The sequence below is a fragment of the Diabrotica virgifera genome, chromosome 3 (assembly GCF_917563875.1).
Source record: "Diabrotica virgifera virgifera chromosome 3, PGI_DIABVI_V3a".
NCBI lineage: Eukaryota > Metazoa > Arthropoda > Insecta > Coleoptera > Chrysomelidae > Diabrotica > Diabrotica virgifera.
This window is the reverse complement of record NC_065445.1, coordinates 128,743,174-128,768,789: the sequence shown is the minus strand read 5'-3', so window position 1 is coordinate 128,768,789 and position 25,616 is coordinate 128,743,174. Positions and strand designations below refer to the sequence as shown.

At 32.3% G+C, this 25,616-nt stretch overlaps 1 protein-coding gene across 3 annotated transcripts in view; it reads right to left on the bottom strand.

The window, feature by feature from the left end:
* Nucleotides 1-25,616, bottom strand: part of LOC114339209 (glutamate receptor ionotropic, kainate 1-like) — a 154,479-nt gene that overhangs the window by 69,886 nt on the left and 58,977 nt on the right. For 2 of the 3 annotated variants that reach the window (XM_050645518.1, XM_050645517.1), the window contains exon 6: nt 18,342-18,560. The exons of the other annotated variant lie outside the window; for it this stretch is intronic. In XM_050645518.1, the coding sequence (XP_050501475.1) occupies nt 18,342-18,560 (219 nt within the window). The remainder of the gene's footprint in view (nt 1-18,341; nt 18,561-25,616) is intronic. 3 annotated transcript variants of the gene reach the window in all.

The window sequence follows — 25,616 nt, the reverse complement described above, 5'->3', positions numbered from 1 at the left end:
GTGCTTGGCATTCGCAGACTATTTGGTAATCTTGGCTAGGAGCAAAATAGAACTTATAGAAACAGTCATGAGACTCGAGGAGAGGGCAGCAACCAAAGGATTGTATATAAATGAAGCAAAAACAAAGTATATGGAATGAACAAATAAGCAATTCATTCGGGGGCAATACATAACAATGACAACAGCGAAGGGAACACAGTATAAATTCGAAGAAGTTTAGAGATTTGAGTACTTAGGAACTGTCTTCACAAGAGATCCTAACTGTGAAGAAGAAATACAAAAGAGAATTATGTCGGGCAACCGCGCTATATTTGCTTTTAATGGGTTGTTAAGAAGTAAACATATATCACGAAGAGCAAAACTAAGAACTTACAAGACCGTAATAAGGCCGATAGTAACGTATGCTTCTGAAACATGGGTCACAACAAAAAAACATCAAGAGTTGTTATTAGTTTGGGAGAGGAAAATACTGCGCAAAATCTTCGGTGGGAAAAACTTAAATGGACAATGGGTAAGAAGAACAAATAAGGAACTAACTGAGCTCTATCAAGATCCTAACATACTAGCAGTAATTAAGGCGCAAAGACTTAGATGGTTGGACCATGTGCAGAGGATGATTCCATCTAGAATTCCCAGAATGGTACTATCTAGTGCATTGGCAGGGAAAAGACGAAGAGGAGGACCGAGGTCACGATGGAGTAATGGAGTTAGAGAAGATATGAGAAGAATTAACTTAAGGAACTGGGAAACAAAAGCGACTGACAAAAGGGAGTGGAAAAGAATAGTACATCAAGCCATGGGCCTACTAGGCTCGTACTGCTTACATATTATAATATCAGTTTTCTATTATCCAATTCCATATCCAGTTCCGAATCCAGTGGTTATATTTCTTCCGTATTGTTCAGTTTCGCTTCCAGTGATTGTATTTTTTTTTCTTGTTTTTTTTTGAAATATTTATTTATTATTTTATTACTATATTTTTTTATTGTGCTCATAATAGATTGAAACATTGTCTACAGATATGAATGCAGTAACAATAAATAAAAAAATCGGAGATCCACACCCCGGATTTGAAATCGAAACCTCTGCTTTACGAATCCGAGATCCGAGGTCTACCCACTAGGTCACTAGGCTATCGCTCTTAAGACAATATTTTTTCCTGAAACGGGGAACTTCTAAAGCCGGGTCTAGACTATGTAACAAAACATGCTAATAACAAAGTTGTACAACAAATTTGTTGTACAACTTTGTTATGTAACTTGGTATAATATAGCATGAGTATCCAGACTATATAACAAAAAACAAAACAACAACATGCGCATAAATTTTGCAGCATTTTAGATGGATAGCTGGTAGGTTAGGTAGTATATAGCATTGCGTCATATAAGTATGGAGGATCTCTTCATAGCAACAGCAGCTTGTGTAATATTGTGGAGGCGACACCGGCGTGTTAAATTAATATTTTGGATGTTTCCTTCATTAGCAGCTCGAGCAAAATATAGGTAGTGGTACAGCTCTTTTAGCTGATCTGGAAAGAGATAACATAGACCCATCGACAGGAGACATTAAATGTGATGGCAGTTTTAAAAACTTCTTAAGAATAGAAAGTTCTGATTTTGAATTTCTTATAAATGACATCGGCCATAAAGTAGGCAGGAAAGACATTTCGAGATGCAATTCCAATAAGAGAAAGATTAACAGTTATATTATTAGCAAAGTATATTTTTTAAACTTTTTACTCATTGTTTCAGAGCGGAAGTATAACATTTGTGTAAAATTTAATTCCTCAGTATTATCGTCTTCACCTGTTCATGATTGAGTGTCACTGTCTGTTTGAATTGGTGTAGCTGGAGAAGTAGCGGATGTAGGTGTAGTGGACGGAATAGAAAGGCTCAGATATATTGTATGATTGAGTGCCTGTTTGAGTAGCTGATGAAGCAGTCTGCATCTGTGTAGCGAATGAAGTGAATGTTACAGGTTTTATGTCTGAACACTCTGCTCTGTAGAGAATAGTATTTATGTCAAATTTAGAGTTGATTTGCACCGATTTGCTGTTAATGTTCCGCGTACTGCTTTTCTTTTGTTGGCTTGAGTTATAGGCGTACGTGCATTAGTTTTAACTACAGTTTCTGTATCTATTTTCACTTCTATTTCAGTCTGTTCATCGTGTTTTTTATTTGTTTTTTAAATCAATAAATGTAGCTCATCCCATAGCAATCCCATAATACTCGTTACTTACGAAATAGCTCAATTAAATGAGTAGTCAGTTCCTCAGTTCTTTCGACAATTTCATCGCGTAAATAACCCTACGTGAACAGAGCAAAGAAAAATCTAGCACAATCACTCCAGAATGAACAAGGCGATATGACTCCAACGGTTGCTGCTCGCGTAGGTACTATGCCAGAGAAATGTTTCAATAACATGTTTTTAGGTATAGATCAGTCGCGGTGCGGTTTTATAACTTTCTTTGATGTTTACCGACATCCGTTGGATAACATAAAACATGCTATATAACCAGAAAAATGATATAAAACACTGTGTTTTAAAACTTGTTTATTTAAAATGTTGTAACAAGTTACAAAACTTTGTTATTTAACATGTTTTGTTACATAGTCTGGACCCGGCTTAACGGTAACTGCTTATAGGTAATACACTACAATTTCTGAATATTTTTTCTGAAATCTATCGAATGGTACCAAACACGACCCCCACGGAGGTGGGGGGGGGGGGGGGTTACTTTAAAATCTTAAATAGGAACTCCTTTTTTTATTTCAGATTTGGATTCTTTGCGTAAAAATAAGCAACTTTTATTCGAAACGTTTTTTCTAATTACGGATAGGTGGCGCTATAATCGGAGAAAACGGGTGTTGGAAATGGAAAATTAAATTAAAATATGGAAAGTCCCCACTAAAATGGAAAATTTTACTTAACTTTTTTGGTTTTAGAACCTAATAATCACAACCCAATAGGTCCCCAAAGCGCTCGAGTGACTGCACATTTAGCATACTTTGCTCCCCTACTATATGTATTATAAATAATATGCGAAGTAATTATTAACCCAAACAACCATAATTCAACTTTTATTTACTAATAAAGAACTGGACGAAAGTGTCACATCAGCTTTTATGAAACACATGAATATTTACATAAAAAGGTATGTGATCTGCTTGAAATCGATATTCCCAAAATCATCTAAAAATTGTTTATACTTGAGTACTTTGAGACTCTTGTATGAAATGTGAATACCGAAATACGATTAGGAATCTCCATTATGTAATTTTTAAATAATACATTACATAATTCTTAGGAAATGAAAGGTATCATACAAACGTGTTAAAAAATACTACCTACTGAAATTTTTTGATGGCAATAAATGATGAATTGGTTTATCGAATTTATTTTTAAGGTGATACAGTAGCGATCAACAGGTAGCCAAAACGCGTTCCAAGATTGAGGCTGTAATTTTGAATATTTTTTCGAGATATTTGGCACACGTATTTATAATATAATAAAGAATGGCGGTACAGAGCCCAATTTGAAAAATATATTAATATGTGGAAATTACTCTGTAAATAAATACAATATTAAAAAAACGAGTCTGTACCGCCATTAAGAAGAACAAAAAAATACACTTTCTTCAAATAAACTTTTTTATCAGATGCCTAGATTTTGTGTCATTTTGGAACTACTAATGAAATAAAAAAATTTAGTAGTTCCAAAATGACACAAAATCTAGGCATCGGATAAAAAAGTTTATTTGAAGAAAGTGTATTTTTTTGTTCTTCTTAGTGGCGGTACAGGCTCGTTTTTTAATATCTATTGTATTTAATTACAGAGTAATTTCCACATATTAATATATTTTTTAAATTGGGCTCTGTACCGCCATTCTTTATTATATTACGAATACGTGTGCCACATATCTCGAAAAAATATTCAAAATTACAGCCGCAATCTTGGAACGCGTTTTCGCTACCTGTTGATCGCTACTGTTTCCTCTTAAGTAAAATATGTCATTTGGATATTTTTTTAAACTCGATAGATCCTAGGGACATGTCGGTAGATCGGTAGGATCATCACTTTTGGGAGTTTGGGGAATATCCCAATTGACAACGCAATATACACCGACGCCGTCTACAACGAGCGACGAATCAGAGATGCCAGATTGGGGTACTTTCGCTCATTTTTAGGGTAATTTGAAAGCACATGGGAAAATTTTTATAGGTTGAATTGGTTGGGGAATTTTTCGGGAGGAAAATTGAGCAAACTGAATTGCAATATAAATGTATGTAACATATAACATTATATTAACATTATAACCTATCGAGTATATAAGAAGGAAGAGAGACAGACCCCGAAAATCTTTTAGAGATCCTGCAGGATGCAGGAAAATGGACGAAGCAATATTAGAAAAGAAACCTGCAGGACTGGAAAAACAGAAAGAACTGAAAATAACGGTCAAGTGAAATAATACAGGAAAAACTATGGAAATTAAGGGTGGTCAAGAAAAAACAGGATGTTTCTAAATAAATGCGACAAACTTTAAAGGGTAATTCTATATGAAAAAATAATGACAGTTTGCTCTATAAGCGTATGTCAGCAAATACTTCGTTTCCGAGATATGGGGTGTTGACATTTTTCTTACAAACTGACGATTTCTTTATTGTTCTAAAACCGGTTAGGATATGCAAATGAAATTTGATGTGTTTTAAGAGGTAATTATTGCGCATTTTTTGACATAAAATTAATAATTTTATATCTACTGTTGAAATGGTGTGAATTTTTTTAAAGAAAAACATAGTACGCCACTGAGATATTTCAAATAACAAATCATTTTGGAATTACTCGTTCAATTTATGATATATACAAAAATCTATTATTCCTTTTTTTCATACGTCGTTCGTGCCGTTTTTATGCAAAAAGTGAAACATCTTAACGCGTACAAAGTATTCGAAATAAATTTCTATATATTCATATTATGAAAAAGAACTTGTCAATTCTAATTCATATAGATATACCTGGTTTGTTTTTTTTTTTATTTCAAATTACACACCCACGGACACACGACAATGTTGATAAAGCAAAGTTTACAGAACAGGAAGACAAAACTATTTAACCATTGAGGCTATAATGACAAGCAGCAGTATAATAATATCACTGACTATTCATAAATTTGTTGATACTTCGTAAATCTGATCTTCGTGTATTTTAAGTATGTATGTATAACATTGTAATACCATAAAAGTGATAGGTATTACCTGACAAATGACCTTTAAAAGCCATAACAATTTTTAGGTTGCATTATTTTTATTAGAGAATTTTTGTGAGCTAGAAATAGTTTTCTTATTGTTACAATTATTTAATATTAATTGTCTTAGGAGTAATCTTAGCCCAAAGATAATCTATAAAGTCCAAAAAAAATAATGAATGTAAAAAATATTATATTTTTTTTTTGTTTAGCTAATGCCTCGACAACTAATGGCCATTGGCATGGTCGGTACGGTAATTTTGAACAGTTGGGTACCTGGTGTCATGTGTAAGTAGTGTGTGTTGAGTAAGCGCCTTGTTACTTTGCAATGTCGCCGTCATTGTCTTTGCAAAGAGACGCTAATTGTATCCGAACGTCTGCGGTCCCTCCGGTGAGAACCGATCCCACGAGGACAGAAACTATATTCATTTATTAATTTATAATAAATGAAAAATTTCCGACCCTGGTGAGATTCGAACCCACAACCTTTCGGATTTTTTCGATCCACAGGCAGGCGCTCTTACCACTGAGCCACGGAGGGGGTTAAATATTATATTTATATATCAGCGTCTCTCAAAATTTGGCGCCCCCAAATTCTGGCGCCCCGGGCGGTCGCCCGGCTCGCCCGCCCCTTTATCCGGCGCTGCTTTAAGGCACTAGTGCTTTAAAATTTTTATGGCACTGCAATTCGTATTGATCGTATAGGCAATTTTGATATAATGTCAAAAAAATATAAAAATGGAATGTCAGTCAAGTTCAAGTAAAAGTTTTTGTAGATATTCTCCTGTAATTACGTTTGTAGAAAAAATATTGCATGATATGCCTGTTAAAAAGTGCATTTTTAAGGCACTCATGTGAATTGCAGACCTCGCTGTCGCTCATTCTGCAAACTTTCACATGCGTGCCTTAAACGTGTACTTTTAACACTTATATCATAAATAACTATTGAAATACTGATTACAAAAATTTATAGTATTTTAAGCCTTTCTGAGAGCATATGCGCAAAAATTTCGCTCGAATTATTTTTAAATGCGTTTATTTTTTTCGAATACTGAGAAAACCTTAGGTATTTTTAAAAAATTTAAACGCAGAAAGAAATATTACTGTATTATCCATGGTCGAAAGTCCTTGAGAACTTCTATAAATATTTATTTTAATAAGTCACAGGGGTGAAAAAAAATAGTCTGATTTTTAATTTTAAATATATCATTCAAAAGAAACTTTTTGTTCATTATAAGGGACTTTCTGCCCTTGGGAATAATGTAGCCTTCTATTTTGCGTTTAAATTTTTTTAAAATACCTATTAGTTATCTCAGGATTCGAAAAAAATAAATGCGTTTAAAAAGAACTCGACCGAAATTTTGCGCCTAGGCTCTCAAAAAGGATTAAAGTATTAAACATTTTTGTACTGTTTGAATTTATGCGACGATTGACGATCCACTGTTTTAAAGATTGGTTGAACAGATGTTGCCAGTTGTATGGTCCTCACTATGTGTATCGTAAGTTATTCAACAGGGCATAGAATATACATGGTTAGAAAATATACGCCAAAGTCAGCGCCTCTATGCGGAAAATCTCTGAACTAAAAATTGATGTGGACCATACAAAGTGAGGTCCCACTTTTTTTTGTAAAAAAACAGTGTTTGCTATCAGTACATGTCTACGAAAAAGTCTTACATTGATTGACTAAGTGAGGTCCGTATACTGGACCTCACTTTGTACAGGACCTCACTTTAACCGCAGTTTCTTTTGATATGTGGCTCACTTCATACGCTGGGAGTAAATATATATATATATATATATATATATATATATATATATATATATATATATATATATATATATATATATATATATATATATATATATATATATATATATATATATATATATTATATTATTTATTTTATATTTGTACTCGATTATCCAACATCATTATATATATATATATATATATATATATATATATATATATATATATATATATTGATGCACGTTAAGTTGTGACTTCCGGTATACAGAAGAGGCTGTCTGGCTTCCACCTTTTCTACTTGGGATTATTTTTTAAAAATTGTATATTTGATAAGAGGGGGGTGCTACGATAGATCTACATATTGAGGGGAAAGGATTTACCATAATAAATGTTGTATATATATAGGTATATACGGAAGCGGACATAATACGTTGTGGCTTCTGTAAATAGGGTAGTTCAAGTCGCGTTGTCACTTCCAGCGATGTTGTCATGTTTTTGGAAGTCACAACGTCTCTTCTGCCAAATTTACCTCGTAGTTTGAGCGTGATCTGTTATCTTAGAGTCTCACACTTGGCAGTGGAATTCATTGGTATCTAGCGTTCCAATAAGAATGTCTTCTTTTTAAAGTGCCTACCTGTTCCGGATGTTGGCGATCATCATGGCTATCTTGACTTTGTTTACCGCAGCGCGGGACAGTTCAGTGGTAGTCATGTTATACCACGTTCGTAAAGTTTACCACTTTTACCACGTCCTCTTTTACCACTTACCTTCCCTTGAAAAATCCGTTGGAGAAGGCGGTAACGTTCTTGATTTCTCATTACATGTCATTTTCGCATTGGAAATCGAAATTGGTTAATTGGCTTAATTGGTTAAACGGCTTAATTCTATATATAAAATATCATTAATATTATATAGTTTAACTGTAATAATAATTGTTACAATAATTAAAACTATGCATTAGTCAATTACAGCTATTAATGAACATAATTCTGTAAATGAATATGAGTCTGTAATTCGGACCCCCGGAGAATTACAGAGGAATTAATTTATTAAACACAACACTAAGTGATAACAAACACACTGAATACAATTATAAGATTAGCAGAAGAACAACAAGGTTTAAGGTCGGGAAGATCATGTACCGACGCTATATTTATAATGAGGCAGATTCAAGAGAAATCAGTAGAATACAACAAACCAGCATACTTATGTTTCGTCGATTTTAAAAAGGAATTTGACAGAGTCAAATTAAAAGACGTTATCCATTTATTTTACGCAAGAGAGGTACCTCTAGGAATAATTAAAACGATCGAAAATATCTATCAGAACAACACGATCAGAGTAAAAGTAGATAAAGAACTAACTGACCCAATTGAAGCTGGCAATGGGATAAGACAGGGAGACTCCCTGTCTTGTTCTCTATTGTTCAACCTGATCATGGATGAAATAATAAAAAAAAAGTAAGAACAAAAGAAAGATACCAAATGGGAGAAAACAACTTAAAATAATCTGCTATGCAGACGACGCAATACTAATCTCTCAAAGTGAAGATGATTTACAACGTATGCTGCACCAATTTAATATAACCGCTAGAAAATTTAACATGTTGATTTCCCCAAAAAAGACTAAATGCATGGTTATAACAACAAATCTAATTGTAAATTAGAGCTGGACGGTCAGATAATAGCACAAGTCATAGAGTTTAAATATCTAGGCATCACACTATCTAGCTCTATCTACGGAAAGCTCGAAACCGAAGTACAAGCTCAGGTGAATAAAGTAAACAGAGCCGCAGGCTGCCTGAATGACACAATATGGAGAAATAAAAATACCGGAAAAGAAATGGAAGGCAGAATTTACAAAAGAGTCCTCAGACTAATAATGACATACGCGACAGAAACACAATCTGATACAGAAAGGACAAAAAGAATGCTAGAAACAGCAGAGATGAAAACACTTCGAAAAATCGATGGTAAGACACTATGTGATAGAGCCAGAAGTGCAGATATACGTATACGACAGAGATGCAAGGTGGACAACATTAATAACTGGGTGAAAAACAGAAGAGTAGAATGGTGGAATGACAATAAACAGAGTAGTAAGGACGGCGAGAGACGGTTCCCCAATAGGAAGGCGATCAGTGGGAAGACCACGAAAACGATGGAATGACAACTTACTGGAGTCACATTGAAAAACAGACAGAGTTATGTCTACACAAAAAGATGAAGAAGAAGAATAAATGAATATAATGAATAAAATGATGCTAGGTAATAGTAATTTTAACAAATATTTTTAGTGATTTTATTTTAGCTCCAGGTTATTGTTGGAGTTGGAGTTTACTAACGACATTTTAAATTTAATAATATAATATTGAATAATAAAATATTATGAACAATATAAAGGTAGATACACTCCGGCCAAGAAAATCGAGCTTAGTAACAAATAAAAAACAAAATGTTGCAAATCCTATAATTGCAAAAAACGCTCAGGGAGTTTGTCAGTTATCCAAAGTCAGTGTCAGTGTCAGTTTTTTTAACAGTAACAGTGATCCAAAAAATTTTTTACGGCACAAAAATAGCAACTGTAACAATTTGTTTAAAACATTTTTAGAATTTTTAAGTGCTTATTTTCCGAGCTCTGTTAATATGATGTATTTCTGCACACGTTTAAAGCAAAAAACTTTTAATAATTAGATACAATTATTCTATTATAGAGTGAACTCTCCCTTGGATGGACAGTAGTTGATCCACATAAACTGTCCGTTTAAGGCAGGTGTCCGTTTAAGGGAAAAATAAATATGATATAATTAATTATTTTTAATGAGAAATAAGCCACAATTTTACTAAAAAAAATTATTTCATTAACGTTTCGACGACCAAGTCGGGTGTCATCAAAATAAATATTACTAGAGTAACAATGTATTACTAGAGTAATATTTTGTATTTTGTTAATTTAAAATTTTTAATAACTTTAATAACTAGAATTATTTCAGTTACTTTAATTATATGTACATATAGGTTGATGGCTCAGATCATGCACAAAATTTATTGTGAAATTTAATCCGAAAATAATTTATGAAATTTTAACCAAAACGCTAAGGCCTACAAATTAATACAATGACGTCTATTGAACCCAAATATCTTCATTCGACAATTAAGTTAAGATTCATATTTCAGTCAAAACACAAAAATTTATCGAGGTATTTATTATCAGAGTAATAATGGGGTCAGCAATTCTTTCATGGATCGACATACACATTAAAATTTTGCTTGCGTTGCTAACAGTTAAAAGATGTGAACAGATTTGTATTACATAATTAATATAGCGTAAACAGTATTCATACCTAATATCAAATATCACTTGTGTAAAGATCTGTTAGCCCGATCAAGGAATACAAAACTTATCGAAAACCTCCAAAAAATAAATTAAGGATGAAAATTTGGGAATAGGTAGTTGAAATTGTCTATTATTATTATATAAGAAAATGTTTACAATTCTACATCTCCTCCATTTTACAAAAATGGAGGGGAATACACCCTTCTTGGGGTTGAAAATATACATTCAAAATAAGTCCGGAATTGGATAAAATAACTAATTTTAAGCAACTTTTGTTCTATAGAGTTTTTTCACTAAGTCAATACTTTTCGAGTTATTTGCAAGTGAATATGTTCATTTTTATGCTTATGAACGGTTTTTCGCAAGTAACTCAAAAAGTAAGTATTTTATCGAAAAATGTATTCTTAGCAAAAATATAGCTTATAAAAAAGTGAAACAAATGGTGTACATATGAAGTCTGTTGAACCAGTAGAAGCAGAGTTGTAGCTAATGAGGAGTAGGTCCTTCTTCGTCAAATTTCATCAAATCTTCTTTTTTCATTAAATTTCATCTTCGTCAAATCCAATGTTTCGACGTGAAATAACCAAAAAACGGAGCACTTTTCAGGGAAAATTAATTACAACTTTTTTAAAGTGTTTAAAAAAAGGTTTATTTTTGTTTTTTAAAAGAACTTTTAACGTTAAAAGTAAGTGAGTTACGCTCAAAATATTGTTACGCAAATAAAAGGGCTCAACCCTTTTTATTTTTTGGTATAAAAATCGCGAAAATCACCCCCTAATTAGCATCTCAAATAAATTTAATCGTTACCGCTTCACACTTTACTTTTCTTATGTATTCTTTATATGATCTGTAAGTTTCATCGGTTCAAAGTGCTTCTTTTTGAAATGGCTTTAGTTAAAATGGCTTGAACAAGTCACTAATCACGAGTGTATGCAAACTTTGAACAGTCTTAGCATAACCAATTTTTGTCTACCAGGAAAACAAAAAATCCAAAATAATCAGAACTCAAAACGTACATTTTATTACTGTTTGAGGTTTTTGGTATTACTAATAATTTTTCAGTTATTTTGAAAAAAAAAGGAATTTTTTTCAAAATCAGAAAATTTTTTTTATTTTAAAACCAATTTTTTTCAAAATTGAACAGTTTGAACCAATAAAACTTATAGATCATTATAAAGAATACATAAACAAAATACCTTGTGAAGCAGTAACGATTCATTTTATTTGGGATGCTAATTAGGGGGTGATTTTCGCGATTGTTTTTACCAAAATATAAAAGGGAGCAAAAATATTTTGAGCGTAACTCACTTACTTTTAATGTTAAAAGTTAAAAAAAAACAAAAATAAACCTGTTTTTAAACACTTTAAAAAAATTTTTAATAAGTTTTCCCCGGAAAGTTCTCCGTTTTTTGGTTATTTCACTTTAAAATATTCGATTTGGAATTGGACGAATAAGGACTTACTTTTCATTAGTTACAACTCCGCTTCTACTGGGTATACAGATTTCATGCGTACTCCATTCTTTTCACTATTTATAAGCTAGATTTTTACTAAGAATATCTTCTTCGATAAAATACTTACTTTTTGAGTTATTTGCGAAAAACCGTCTAAAACATGTTTTTTGTTGTTAAAAATGAATATATTCACTCGCAAATAACTCTATATTTTTCACCTCCGAGAAGGGGTATTCCCCTCATATTTTGTAAAATGGAGGGTGTGTAGAGTAGTTAACTTTTTCTTATATAATAATAGACAATTTCAACTACCTATTCCCAAATTTTCATCCTTCCTTTATTTTTTTTGGGTCAGATTGTTCTTTGATCGGGCTATGTATCAATTTGAAACGATAAAAAATGACCTACAGTATCATACGCAGAGCATGCGAAACATGGGTGCTGAAAAGTCAGAAACAGACCTTTTAGAAAGATTGCAGAGAAAAATGCTAAGAGCAATATAATATGGAGGTGCGAAAATAGATCAGTGGAGAAGGAGAACCAATAAAGAACTGGAAGAACTGTATAAAGAGCCAACGATAACGATGACGATCAAAGCACAGAGAATAACATTTGGGGCAAATCGAAAGAATGAGAAGTAAAAGAATGCCAAAATGGTACTCTTACGTAGACCATAACAAAAGAGAAGGAAAGGCAGGCCAAGAGAAAGATGGGAGGACAGTGTGTACGAAGACCTGAAGAAAAGTAACATTGCGAGATGGAAACAACTAGCATTGAACTGAAGGAGAGGGAAGTAGGTGGTGAAAGATTGTATAAATGGACTGAATTGTAATTAAATAAAATTTATAAGACTAAAATAAAATGTAATCAGAAATGTAAACGTTTTATTCTTAGGCCAACAAGGAATATTGAGCTTAATAAATAATAAAAAATGTAGTTTTATATCGTAAAATATTTGGAAAAAGTTCTTCATTTTATATTTACTATCCACATTTGCGGATACGTGCTGTCGTGCACGGATGGGTGCTGTCGCCACAATTATTCAATGTGTACTCCCAACTAATATTTCAGGAGGCACTATGGGAAAGAATTGAAGGTGTAAGGATTGGAGGTAGCATCATTAATAACATAAGATTTTCAGACGATACCGCAATCATGGCAGAGAATATAGACAATTTACAAATTCTCCTATATATCATTAACAGAGAAAGCAAAAAGATGGGAATAACAATGAATATAAATAAAACCACATTAATGGTGATCTCAAAAAACCCTGTTGACAACATACATCTGACATTGGAGGTAAACCGATAGAAAGAATCGAGAGGTATAAATACCTAGGAGCAATTATAAACTCACAATTAGATCAAGATGAGGAAATAAAGGTGAGAATAGAAATAGCTCAAAAAGGATTTATAAAATTCAAGTTAATGTTTACAAATAAGAAATTGAGTATGGACATTAGATTGAGGTTCGTCGAATGTTATGTTTGGTCGCAACTACTATATGGGGTAGAAGCTTGGACTCTAAAAGCACAATCCGTAAAAAAATTGGAGGCATTCGAGATGTGGCTGTATAGGCGTATTCTGAAAATTCCTTGGACTGCAAAAGTCTCAAACGAAGAAGTGTTAAGAAGAATTGGACATGTCAGGAAGTTTATGAACACAATTAAAATAAGAAAAACATCGTATCTGGGCCACATACTTCGTAACTATAAATACTCTCTGCTACACGTCATCATGCAAGGAAGAGTAGCGGGGAAAAAGGTTTGGGAAGAAAGAAGAAATCTTGGCTGAGGAATATCAGAGATTGGACTAACCTCAGTGTTGAACAGATATTTCACTTTGCAAAAGACAGAGAAGCGTTTAAAAAGGTGATCGCCAACCTTGGTTAGAAGACGGCATAAGAAGAAGAAGAAGATCCGCATTTACACATCATTTTTACTGTCAACGTCCGGTGTTGAGTGTCAGTTGTCAGTTGAAGGGTACAGGTTCATATATCGCCGAATTATTTTTGTTTGAAAAACCGTCCATATAGAGGAGGTGCCCGGCAAAGGGAGGTGTCTGTTAAGAGAGAGTTTACTGTATTTCATATTATTACTAGAATTTATTACTTTATTAGAGCTATTTATCACTTTTAATTCATTGTTTCAATTTTTTTGGGTGTTTTTATACTTTTACTTACTTCCGAAGTAACAATCACTAAAATTGACTTTTCAGCCTAGGTCCAAAATACCTATACGCGATTTTCGGCAATTTCGTGAAATGAAAATATTTACCTAAATTTATTTTTTAATAAGGTTATTAAAAAATAATTTATATTATTTAATGGACACTTTGAATTTTGTACATGTATAATATACTAATTATAAAGATAATATATTTAATTTAACGCTAACTATGAAAGTAAAGCAGATCTGCTATTACTCATATTTAAATAACAGCTGCACAAAATACTACGACCGCAAATCTATAACAATGAAATGTCTGGCGTCTGGGAACGTTTATACAGCGTTGCCAAATAACGGAAGTCACAACGAGCGGTGTGGTATACGGAAGTCCCTACGCGTTGTGTATATCACGTGTATTCTCGTACGGGAGCGACACTAGCGCTGATGATATACCGTCGTACTAAAATCTGATCTTATGAGTATATTAGATACGATGTGACTTCTAGTGAAATTTTTGATATAAGCCTTCTAATACCATCTAGTAGCCAAATTCGTAAAAATTTAGGCAAAACGTTGTGACTTCCGAAATCGGAAGTCATAACGGTATATATGAAGTGACAACGTATTACGAGTATCTACTTTGGAAGTTACATGGATACATGTATCAATATATATATTTATATATATATATATATATATATATATATATATATATATATATATATATATATATATATATATATATATATATATATATATATATATATATATATATGAAAAAATATTTTAAAATAAAACTAGAATTTTGTTTTGCATCAAAATGAAAATACATTTTCGCGCCACGTAATATTCATATCAGATCTTTTGTAGCTGGAATATTGTAGGCGCCACTAATTTTTACGACGTTTACCGGTTTTTTATTCTTGTATCAGGAGTTTTTGAAAGGTATTTATAAATTAAATGTATAAAGTTGAATGCAATGTTTCTCGATTGCACGTAAAGCTTTATAAATGGTCGCCTTTGTCGCATTATCTCCCAAATGATTTAGTGTCCATCGAATGTACACTAGATTTTTTTTCTATTCGAAATAGATTGAAAAAAATATTGGGATGGCCGGTAAATGAACTCGGATTGCCCGTTGCCAGATCAAATTAGCGTCGTAACCACTACAACTACATAAACCATTTAGGGAATAATCGTTAATTGGATTATACTTTTGTATGTTAATAATTTCTAAACGGCTTAACCGTTTTTGTTTACTAAACATGAGTTTAAAACGTATTGACAAGTAGTATCTTATGCATCTAAGATCAAGTATGATAACTAAAGCTATTACAGGAATTATTAAGCTTGAAAAACCGTTTTTCCCATAAGAAATATATTTGATCATACTTATGAAGCCTATAACTTAAAAATTCGAATTTTCCCGGATATAAGTTATACACCGTTAGATTTGTCTAGAGTCCTTATACAAACGCTCAGTTATTGGCGTAATTCGTAGGTTGAAAATTTGAGTAATTGTCGAAAAACCAAAATTTTCAAAGTTTAGTTTTTCAGTTTTTCGGCTATACTGAGCCGTGTGTATGTCTGACATCTTAGACACCATTTGAAAGCTTAACTCAACGCTATTGATTCGGTGTATTTACTATTCTCCCGTCTCTTCTTGAATCGAAGATATATACCGCCAAAAAATATGCCATTTTGTACCTACCAAGTCCTATAGCTGGCTTATGGGTAGTCAAAACTCACAAACTACATCGGTTCTGAATCGGCCTACACCCCCTCTTCAAACACAGAAAAAAAAATTCAGATCGGTTTAACTTTTCCACACACATGCACACATACATACATACAGTCGAAAAAATGAAAGAATACCCATGAACGAACATATAAAACACGCTGTATTTTCCTGTCACCGTGTCACAAAGAAAATTTCCCAACGCAAGTACATGTAATAATAATTATTACACGTACTTGCGCTGGCCAATTTTTTATGTGCCACGGTGACAGGAAATTACAGCGTGTTTTATATGTTCGTTCATGGTTATTCTTTCATTTTTCCTAAATACATACATATCCACAAAAATTTTCCTTTTTTAAATAAAAATTTACTCATATTTCTAAGCCCGGTAACTTTTGAACGATATAACCGATTTTTAAAATTAGACATGCGTTGGAAAGGTAACGATTGCTTCTATTTGAAGCCGCAAAGGTCGGAGTTAAATTTTCGAAGTTTTTGGGAGTTTTGGGGACGAGCACGAAAAACAGACCCCAAATAGGAAGGGCCGTAAAATCCACACCCTTTTACCAAAATGGATGGTTGACATATGAATGGGTGAGTCTTTTCCTGAACTTTAAGACGGGAGTTGCCCCAATTTTCAATTCAGTCAGATTTAGAAAATCGAAAATTTCGTGTATATATAGTGTCGCGTGTAGGGGGTGTAGGTGTGCGCCACTGGCGAGAAATGCCGTTCTCTGGTAATATTTATCATAAAAAAAGGATTTTATGGATATATGACAAAACGTACGGATGACATGTATAAACCAGAGAATATCTATTTAGTATTCAGATTATGGTACAGAGATGCAGAGATGTTGGACATCCGGTTTTTATGTGTTTTAACCTATGTATTACTAAAAATATTTACTGACATCAACGTGCAAACATCAGAATTGGCTGAATTGGCGAAATACGAAGAGGATAAGGCAGGACTGCAATTTATCCCGACTAATATTTAACATCCATTCTGAGTTTGTTTTCAATACAGTAGTGGATAATGTTCAAAGTGACATCAAAATGAATAGCGCCAATATTAATAATATCCGCGTATCTCAAAACAATTTGACGCGGACGACGCGGTGTTAATTGCAAGCATTTATGAAGAACTTCAACATATGAATAATAGGATTACCACAACGTGTGGTGGATATGGACTTAAGCTAAACACCGCAAAGACAAAGGTGATGGTTGTCAGTAAAACACCAATACAACCAGAAGTGGTAAAAACTTATGGTAAACAACTGGAGAGAACTAACAGTATCACCTACTTTGGTTATAACCTAAAAGAGAACTGGGATACTAGCAAAGAAATTAGAATACGTATAGAGAAGGCCAGAGCTGTAATCTTTACAATATTAATTTAACTCTGCAAATTTGATTAGTGAGATGTTATGTGTTCTCTATTCTTTTGTACGGTGTCAAAGTTTAGACTTTAACGGATACACTTCTCAAGAAACTAGAACGCTTTGAAATCTGGGTGTATCGGAGAATTTGTGTACCCTCTTAAACATTTTATGGGAGTTGTATTCCCTTAAACCCCCCTAAACGTTTGTGTGCGTTCCTATTAAATTATTATTGTAGTACTATTAGTTAAACACACTGTTTTTAAAACTCTTTTGCCTCTTAGTTCTTTCTCGAAAAGCCAGTTTTTATCGAGATATTTTGAAAATTTGTCAAATCCACCACATATATCTGTATATGGTTAAGTACGATTATAGAGACCTGTAATATGAAAATTTATTTATAATTTATATTTTTAGGTATGTTTTGAACCGTATTAAATAAGAAGCCACATCTCGATAAAAGGTGCCTTGTCGAAAAAATACTGAGAAGCCAAAAATTTTAAAAACGCTGTGTTTAACTGATGGTACCACCTCAATAATAGTTTAATTGGAACGGACACAAACATTTGGGGTGTATAAGAGAACGAAACCCCCATAAAATTTTTATGTAAACATATTAAAAAAGAAGCCAAATATCGATAAAAACTGGCATATCGAAAAAATAATAAGAGGCAAAAAAGTTTTAAAAATATTGTGTTTAACTAGTGGTACCACAATAATAATTTAATTAGAAGGTACAGTTTGGGGAGTCAAAGGAAACAAACCCCATACAATTTTTATGGGGTGTACAAATACTGTTGTTTTTTTAAGATGTTCTTGCTATAAAATTGCCACATGTCCATTTTCAATAAAAAATATCTAAGAGTTTTCAATATACCTACCTATGAAAAAAAAACCGATTTTCATTTTGTAATTTCAAAGAGCTGTAACTTTTTCTGTGTACATTATTGTATATAGGTAAGTGAGGTTCAATCAACCTATTATTGATCCCAGAATCTGTGGTATAATTTATGACCAATCTTTTCGGGACACCCTATATATATTATACATATTATTATACCCCATTTATTAATACATGGCAAGGTAGACGGAAGAAGCGGGCCAGGTCGAAGAAGAACATTATGGCTTAAAAACCTGAGAGAAAACCGTCAACAAAATTACCATAGCCAATTTGATGGCTAACGCTCGATAATCGAGCAAGGCACATGAACAAGAAGATGACAAAACCTTCTTTGTGGTTAATTACTTATATGAACTTACCAATGTAATTTGTACAATAAAGTGCATATTTTTTAAGCTCTCTAAATCCTCATCTTCGCTGGCTGTGGAAGGTCTAGAAATATTAAGCCCGGATGTAGAATTCCAAGTGCCTATATCCGTTATACCACCTTCAAGTAGTTCATAAATGGTTAATTCAAAATTGCTTCTAAATCCTTCATTATTAAATATTACGGGTCCAGTAAGACCTTCATATGAATGCTAAAAAAATACTTAAGAAGTAAAAAAGTAAAAAATATTAAGATTACAAGAAAGTACAATTTTTTAACAAAATTATAAGACCAAAATATACTTGTTTATTAAAATGTGGTTACACGAAAAAATTTAAATTTTTGTACACTGAAAGTTAACAATTAAGCCATCAGAAATAGTTTTCTATCTGTATAGAATGATATGATGTATTTAATAATATATTTTAAATGTATGTCTTAAATCATTAAGACAATGGAATCATACACAAGAACAACAAAGCAATTGCAAAGCTAGCGGATGAAATGATGGAACCGTTTTCTTATGTAACAGTCATAACAGAATAGGACCTGGACCCTCTTCTATTCAAGTTGATCATGAATGAAACTTTTTCATGAATAAATATAAAACATATAATGTGGGAAAATAAAATAAGGACAATATTCAGAGAATGCTTTAAAGAACAATCATATGTTTTATGCAAATATCGTAACTATAATAATTTCAAAAAATAAAAAAGGAAAAAGGAGAGCATCGAGTAACTAAGGCAGACGAGATATCTGCACGCATAGAGGACTCTATATCGTGAAATCAGTTTTTATCAGCGGATGGAAAAACCAAAATATACAGAGTGGCCGGACAAAAACGAAGCAGGGGCATTATGCCAGGAACTGCAACATCAGTTTTGAAAAACCCAGCGATAGGTAAATTATTGATTATACGGGTACAGATTTTCTTTACAATCTAATGTTTTAATATGTAAATTCGGTCCAATACCTTAAATTATTTTATCAATTTTAAACAAAATACATTTTATTCTTTTAATTGTATTTGCTTCCTCAATTAGTTGGCTAAGTATACCAATGGTTTAGATTTTAATTACTTTCTTTGTCTACTTTTTTTTTCGGTTAAATTTTTCACACACGTAAATAATGATACGATATAAAACATAAGTATGTGAAATTATAGAAAATTCTCCTGTGAATATCAATTTTAAGCATTTATTTGTACTCTTTGAAAATGTATTAGCATGGTTTTCTTCATTCGGGAAAGGGTAGATATGATTTCTTTGTATTTGATGATCAATAAATATGCCAATATCATAGCTCAGAAATTTAATGGACGACATTAAGATCAACATGAGAGTAGGAAGTACGTTTTGGAGTTAGTAACAGGTTTCAGGAAACTGGGAGTATAGGTAATACGTAGAACACGAGAAACTGCAGAGCCTTTGGTTAATGAAGCAAGTTTTTTTTTTAACTCCTTTATTCTGCAATCTATCGTTAATGACAATAAGCGTCTTTGTTGATAAATGATTATGACATGTACAGGATGCTCCATTAAGCACCCTGTTTTATAATGTAGCTATTGCTAACTTTGTGGCATTACCTCTAATATTTACAATATGTTATTACTAAAGACTGGATTATATGCAAAATGCATATGCATATATATGCTGCATATTTCTCATGTTTTTCATAAATGCATATGCCTTGCATATTTGGAGATTTAAGAGCATATAAATGCATATTTTGATGGGAATTTACTCTACCCCATTTAAAAATAAGGTATATATTAGTAACATCAACATCCATTAAAATAAAATGTGAAAGTAAATATTTTGCTGTTAAGCTCCTTTGTTGTTGTACCCATAAACATAATGGGCGTTATTTATAGCTGCAGGTATCATTATCCGGATATTTAAGATTTATAGACTTCTCAGAATTTACAAATTACCTAAGTAAATACCGATTATATTTTGAATAACATTACAAATATTACCTGTACTTTCTGCTGGTGTCGGCCAACTATGAATTATTCTGGGAAAACCAACCAAAACGAAATTTTAAGGCAGCGTTGCCAATTTAGCTTATTTTATGCTAGATTTGGCATATTTTTGTGTTGTTTAGCTTATTTATTTCTTGTTTAGCATATAGCATATTTTCTAGCATATTAAATAATATAAAAATTATTTAGTAAAAATCGAAAATCTTCTAATTCAGAACAAATTTTTATGTTGGCCTTACAATTACTAAAACAACTTAGGAACTCTCTCACAGGAACTTGAAACTGATATCAGTGAGTCAAATCTGATTCCTAACAAAAAATGTTTAACCATTCACACATACACACCTACATCAGCAAATCCCTTCGCCTTCAATAATGTTTATATTAGTACTTATGTCTGTGGACCATGAGATTACTATTAACTACAGGATCATGTTTCAGCATTTTTTAAAACAAATAATTTATCTGTACTGGGTTATGCTTGCTATAGGGATTTTTTATTAGTTGATAATGGAATACCTACTGTTGAACTGATCATTCCATCATTCTTGTGAGGTTTGGCAAATACTATATTGGTCGAGTTGGCAACACTGTTTTAAGGGTAGGATAGATTATTTTATTTTATGAATGGTTAGTCTTAAATCAATCGCCGATTATTCAACTTTTGTGATTGCAAGTTATTGACTATACTGTGTAAAAAAATCATTTTATTATTATTGTGAAAATGCCTAAAGTAGCAAGGGAAAAATCAAGTCTTCTCAGAAGTTGGATTGGAAGTAACAATCATCTAAAAGTTATCGACAGTGAAAGTATGTTTTGCACCATTTGTGATAAAAAGGTAAGTTCTCCACTTCAATAGATTTTTAAACTTATCAAACTTCTTTGCACATCTATGTGTCTGTCTATTCTAAAATGACAAACCGTCCCATTTCTTCAAAAACTGTTTTTTAAAGTTCGCAACGGTTTGGCTTATACAGAGCGAGGTGTTGAGAGTGGCCCACCCTGTATACTACGGTACACTGACTGTACTTTATTGTTTGACGATTTCAATTTCACTTTGAGAAATAAAAAAAAATTGGGGGAGGTTTAAAAAGTTTGATCATTTTAATGTAGGTATCTATTTACGAAAACATCTAAAACATCATTATCATTATATTCCAGATTCCATGTCAAAAGAAATTCCAAGTAGTTCAACACATAAAAACTTCACTTCACCAAACTAAGCTATCAAAAAATGATAATAAACCTCGCCAGCAGATTCTACAGAACAGTTTGCAGATTCAGAATACGTCAGTTGGGCAAGAAACCTTTGCAAAGGATTTATGCCATTTTTTTTTGAACTGCAATATCCCTCTGCACAAGTTAGAACATAAATCGTGTCAAAACTTTTTAAAAACTTATTGCAAGATTAAAGATAAACCAGCTCAAATACCAAGTTCTTCAACTCTTCGGAAAAAATATGTCAGTGCATGTTACAAAGATGTGATGACGAGTATTAAAAATCAGTTAAAAGCCGATTATCTTTGGATTTCCGTCGACGAAACAACGGATACAAAGGGTCGACAAATTGCGAATCTAATTGTTGGAGTTCTTAACGACTCTGGCGATTTTAAAAACTCATACTTAATTAGTGTAAAATGTTTGGAAAAAACAAACTATGCTACAATAGCTAGATTTGTTAACGAATCCCTAACAAATTTTTTTTTACCTGATCAAGTACCATTTGAAAAAATATTATTAATGCTTAGTGATGCCGCCTCATATATGATGAAAGCTGCATCCAATCTTAAAATCTTTTTCCCTAATTTAATTCACTGTACATGTTTGGCGCACGGCCTAAACAGAGTTGCAGAGAAAGTTAGAATTGAATTTCCCAATGTAAACACCTTAATAAATAATGTAAAAAAAGTATTTCTGAAAGCACCACTACGTGTACAGGTATATAGGGAGATGCTTCCCGATATTCCTTTACCACCAGAACCAGTATTAACCAGATGGGGAACTTGGCTTAAAAGTGCTATATTTTTATCTGAACACTACGACGACATCAAAAGCGTTATTTCAAGTTTTGATCCGACTTGTACCGCTATTGATAACTGTCAAAATATTTTTAAAGAAAAGTCTATTAAAAATCAATTGTTGTATATAAAATCGAATTTCGATATCATTGAAAGTTCAATTACAAAATTAGAGGCTCAAAATTTATGTCTTCACAATAGTATGTCTATTGTTGATTCGGTTAAACAGAAAATAACAAATCTGAATGGGGAAATTGGAGTAAAAATTAAAGATAAACTTGATGACGTTTTAAACAAAAATGAGGGTTTCACTTTATTGCGTTCAATAAATAATATAATCAATTTTGGAAACTTCGATGAAAATATTAATATGGATCCGTCTCTAATAGCAAAGTTTAAATATGCCCCAATTACATCTTGTGACGTTGAGAGATCTTTTTCTGCCTATAAACAAATATTAACAGATAGAAGACATAATATTAGTTTAGAAAATATGAATCAATATATGATTATTTATTGTAACAATAAAAATATGTAAATTTGTTTTATTGTACTCTTTTTATAATATTAGTTTAGAAAATATGAATCAATATTGTAACAATAAAAATATGTACATTTATTTTATTGTACTCTTATTTATCTTGTGGTCAAAATAAAATATTTTGCCGTTTTATTTGTCACAAAACCTGAAGTTAAAAAAATATATTAAGAAATAATAATACAATTTGGTTTAAATTCAAACCTATTTATTTATTTTTATTATTTTTTATTTATTTATGTATTTAACGTAAACCATAAAATTATTCATATAAAAATAAGTGCATATATAAATGCATATTTGCATGTTAATTGTGCATATTCAGCTTGTTTTAAAATGCATATTGCATGCATATTTTAGACATTTTTTAGTGCATATTTTCCAGTATCTAGTTATTACTTACAAAGATATCGCACACCTAGATCTAAAGAGAGTTAAGTCAAAAAAGAACTTTTTTCAAAAAACACGAAAAACTGTTTTCAGTGTCCATGTACACTGCGGGAGTGTTTTGTTTTTATGGTTTGCTTTATTTATACATCAGAATTTTATGTTGAAGTACTTTAATGTTTAATACACGTGTTAAGGCTAAAAATCGATATTTTTGAATTATTTCCCTTTTGCTTATTAATATGTTTATATTTGTTATGCTAATTTGAGTTGAGCCTGTGTTGGTGAATTAAGTTTGTAGTTGCCTCTCTTTTGAAGAGGCATTGTTTTCTTCGAATATGCTGTTTTATCACTTTATGGCTCAAATTAAGAGTTTATTTGAAAAATGCCTTGCATATTTGTATTTTGGATCCATTAATCTCAAAGTAAAAGGGATTGTTGAGAGCTCTAAAATTGTGGGTACCTAAGTACCAATATTTAGACTTTATTTGTTGCGAGTGGCGTACTAAGAATTCTTTTTGCTTTCCAAGATTATTGTGTGCCCAATATTCATCAAAGTCCTGTTATCTTGTCCACTTTATCTTTCCATTTTAGGCGACATTTGTCTCCACAGGGTGATCCAACCATTCTTGCTAGAATTAGTGTTTTAGATTTTGACAGGGTAGTTTATCTATCCCAATCTCAGTAGCAGTTTTAGGAACCTAACACCTTCTGGGCCAACTTTGTCACTATCATCTTCGGTATCCGATACACTGGAGCTGCTGCTGTTGGATCAAGTTACCGATGATGATGAAGGTACGACCTTAGATGAGTGCGCATTTTTGTTAAACAATTGCAAATTAGGATCTTTATCTTAGTTGCCAATATCACTTTCATCGCTCCAAATAAGTGAAATATAATAGTCCGGGGCTGCTGTTTAGATGTGCTAGGGATAATATATTAACCGGTGTCAAAACAGCATGAGTTTCTTTGGATGGAAACTCTTTATCACTTGATGACATCTTCAAGTTATCTTCCAATGTTGCATGTTGACTAGAAGTTATAGGAGTGATATTTAATTTATACTGTTCTTCGACCATACTTACTAACAATCGCCGGTGATTCATAGTTTTTTTTGAAATATACAATGTTTATTTTACTAACTTACAGAGTAATGTGCCACAAATCAATTTAGAACGCCCACAAAAACATTCTTAATCTTTTTGGCTATGTTGTAAAGATAAATTTGTCAGAAACCATCTAAAGGGATCCAACTTGAAAAATTGGCAGTAAAAGAGGAACCAATATTGTTAATGGTAAGATAAATATTAAACTGTACTACAACCTACGAACTCGAATCGTCAATTTCGAAATAAGTTTAATTTTGATAAGATTTTACAGAAAAAAGGAAGTATCAAATATGACTCAGCAAAACAGACATAACTACAATATCGAAAATGTTTCAAGAGTAGGGTAACAACTAAAAATAAAAATAAAATCTTTATTTATCTTGCCAGCGATACAGGTTTAACTCAAATTGTTGTATCCTTGTAATTAGCACTAACCATTTAAAAGGTGACAACTCAAAATAATACTGCTTCAAATTTCAACTAAACAGGTATGACTCAAAATAACTCCATACTGTTTACGGAGGACACTTGCACTCCCCTTTTAATTCTGATTGCATCTAGCATTGTTCCCATTTATGCGCGGTGGGATCTGGCTCGCTCGTTCAACAAAAGGGACTCTAGGAGGTGTCATCCAGCGTTGAATTTTGCACATATTTTTAAATTTCTTTTATTGATCGATAGGTATCCGTACAGGGAATTAAATGGTGAGCTTAACTTAATTTCACATATTTTTGACTTAACTCTCTTTAGATCTAGGTGTGCGATATGTACATTAATAATTACTTTTTTTTTTTAATTTTATTCTGGCCTTGGTTCAAAACCTTTAGCCACGTAATACTAATTACTTAAACCTATTAATAAAGTCTCTTGGTTTGAATGTTTTTAATCTTCTTTCTTCATGTTCATGTAAGTCTTCAAACAACCGCTTGGCTAACTCGTTAGGATGTTCAGACACTCTTTCGCGATATGTTGCACTATATTCACTTATCACCTCTTGCACTGTTGGAACTGCTCGTTGCATCACGTAGTTGGGTACGTAGTATGGAGCATCAAGAATCAGCCTTATCGTCTTGTTTTGAAACCTCTGTATTATATTTAGGTTGCTATTAGAAGCTGCTCCCCAGAGCTGGATACCGTAGGTCCAAATGGGCTTTATAATGGCTTTGTAGACCAGTAGTTTGTTTTCTAGATACAACTTCGAGTTTCTGCCGATAATCCAATATAGACG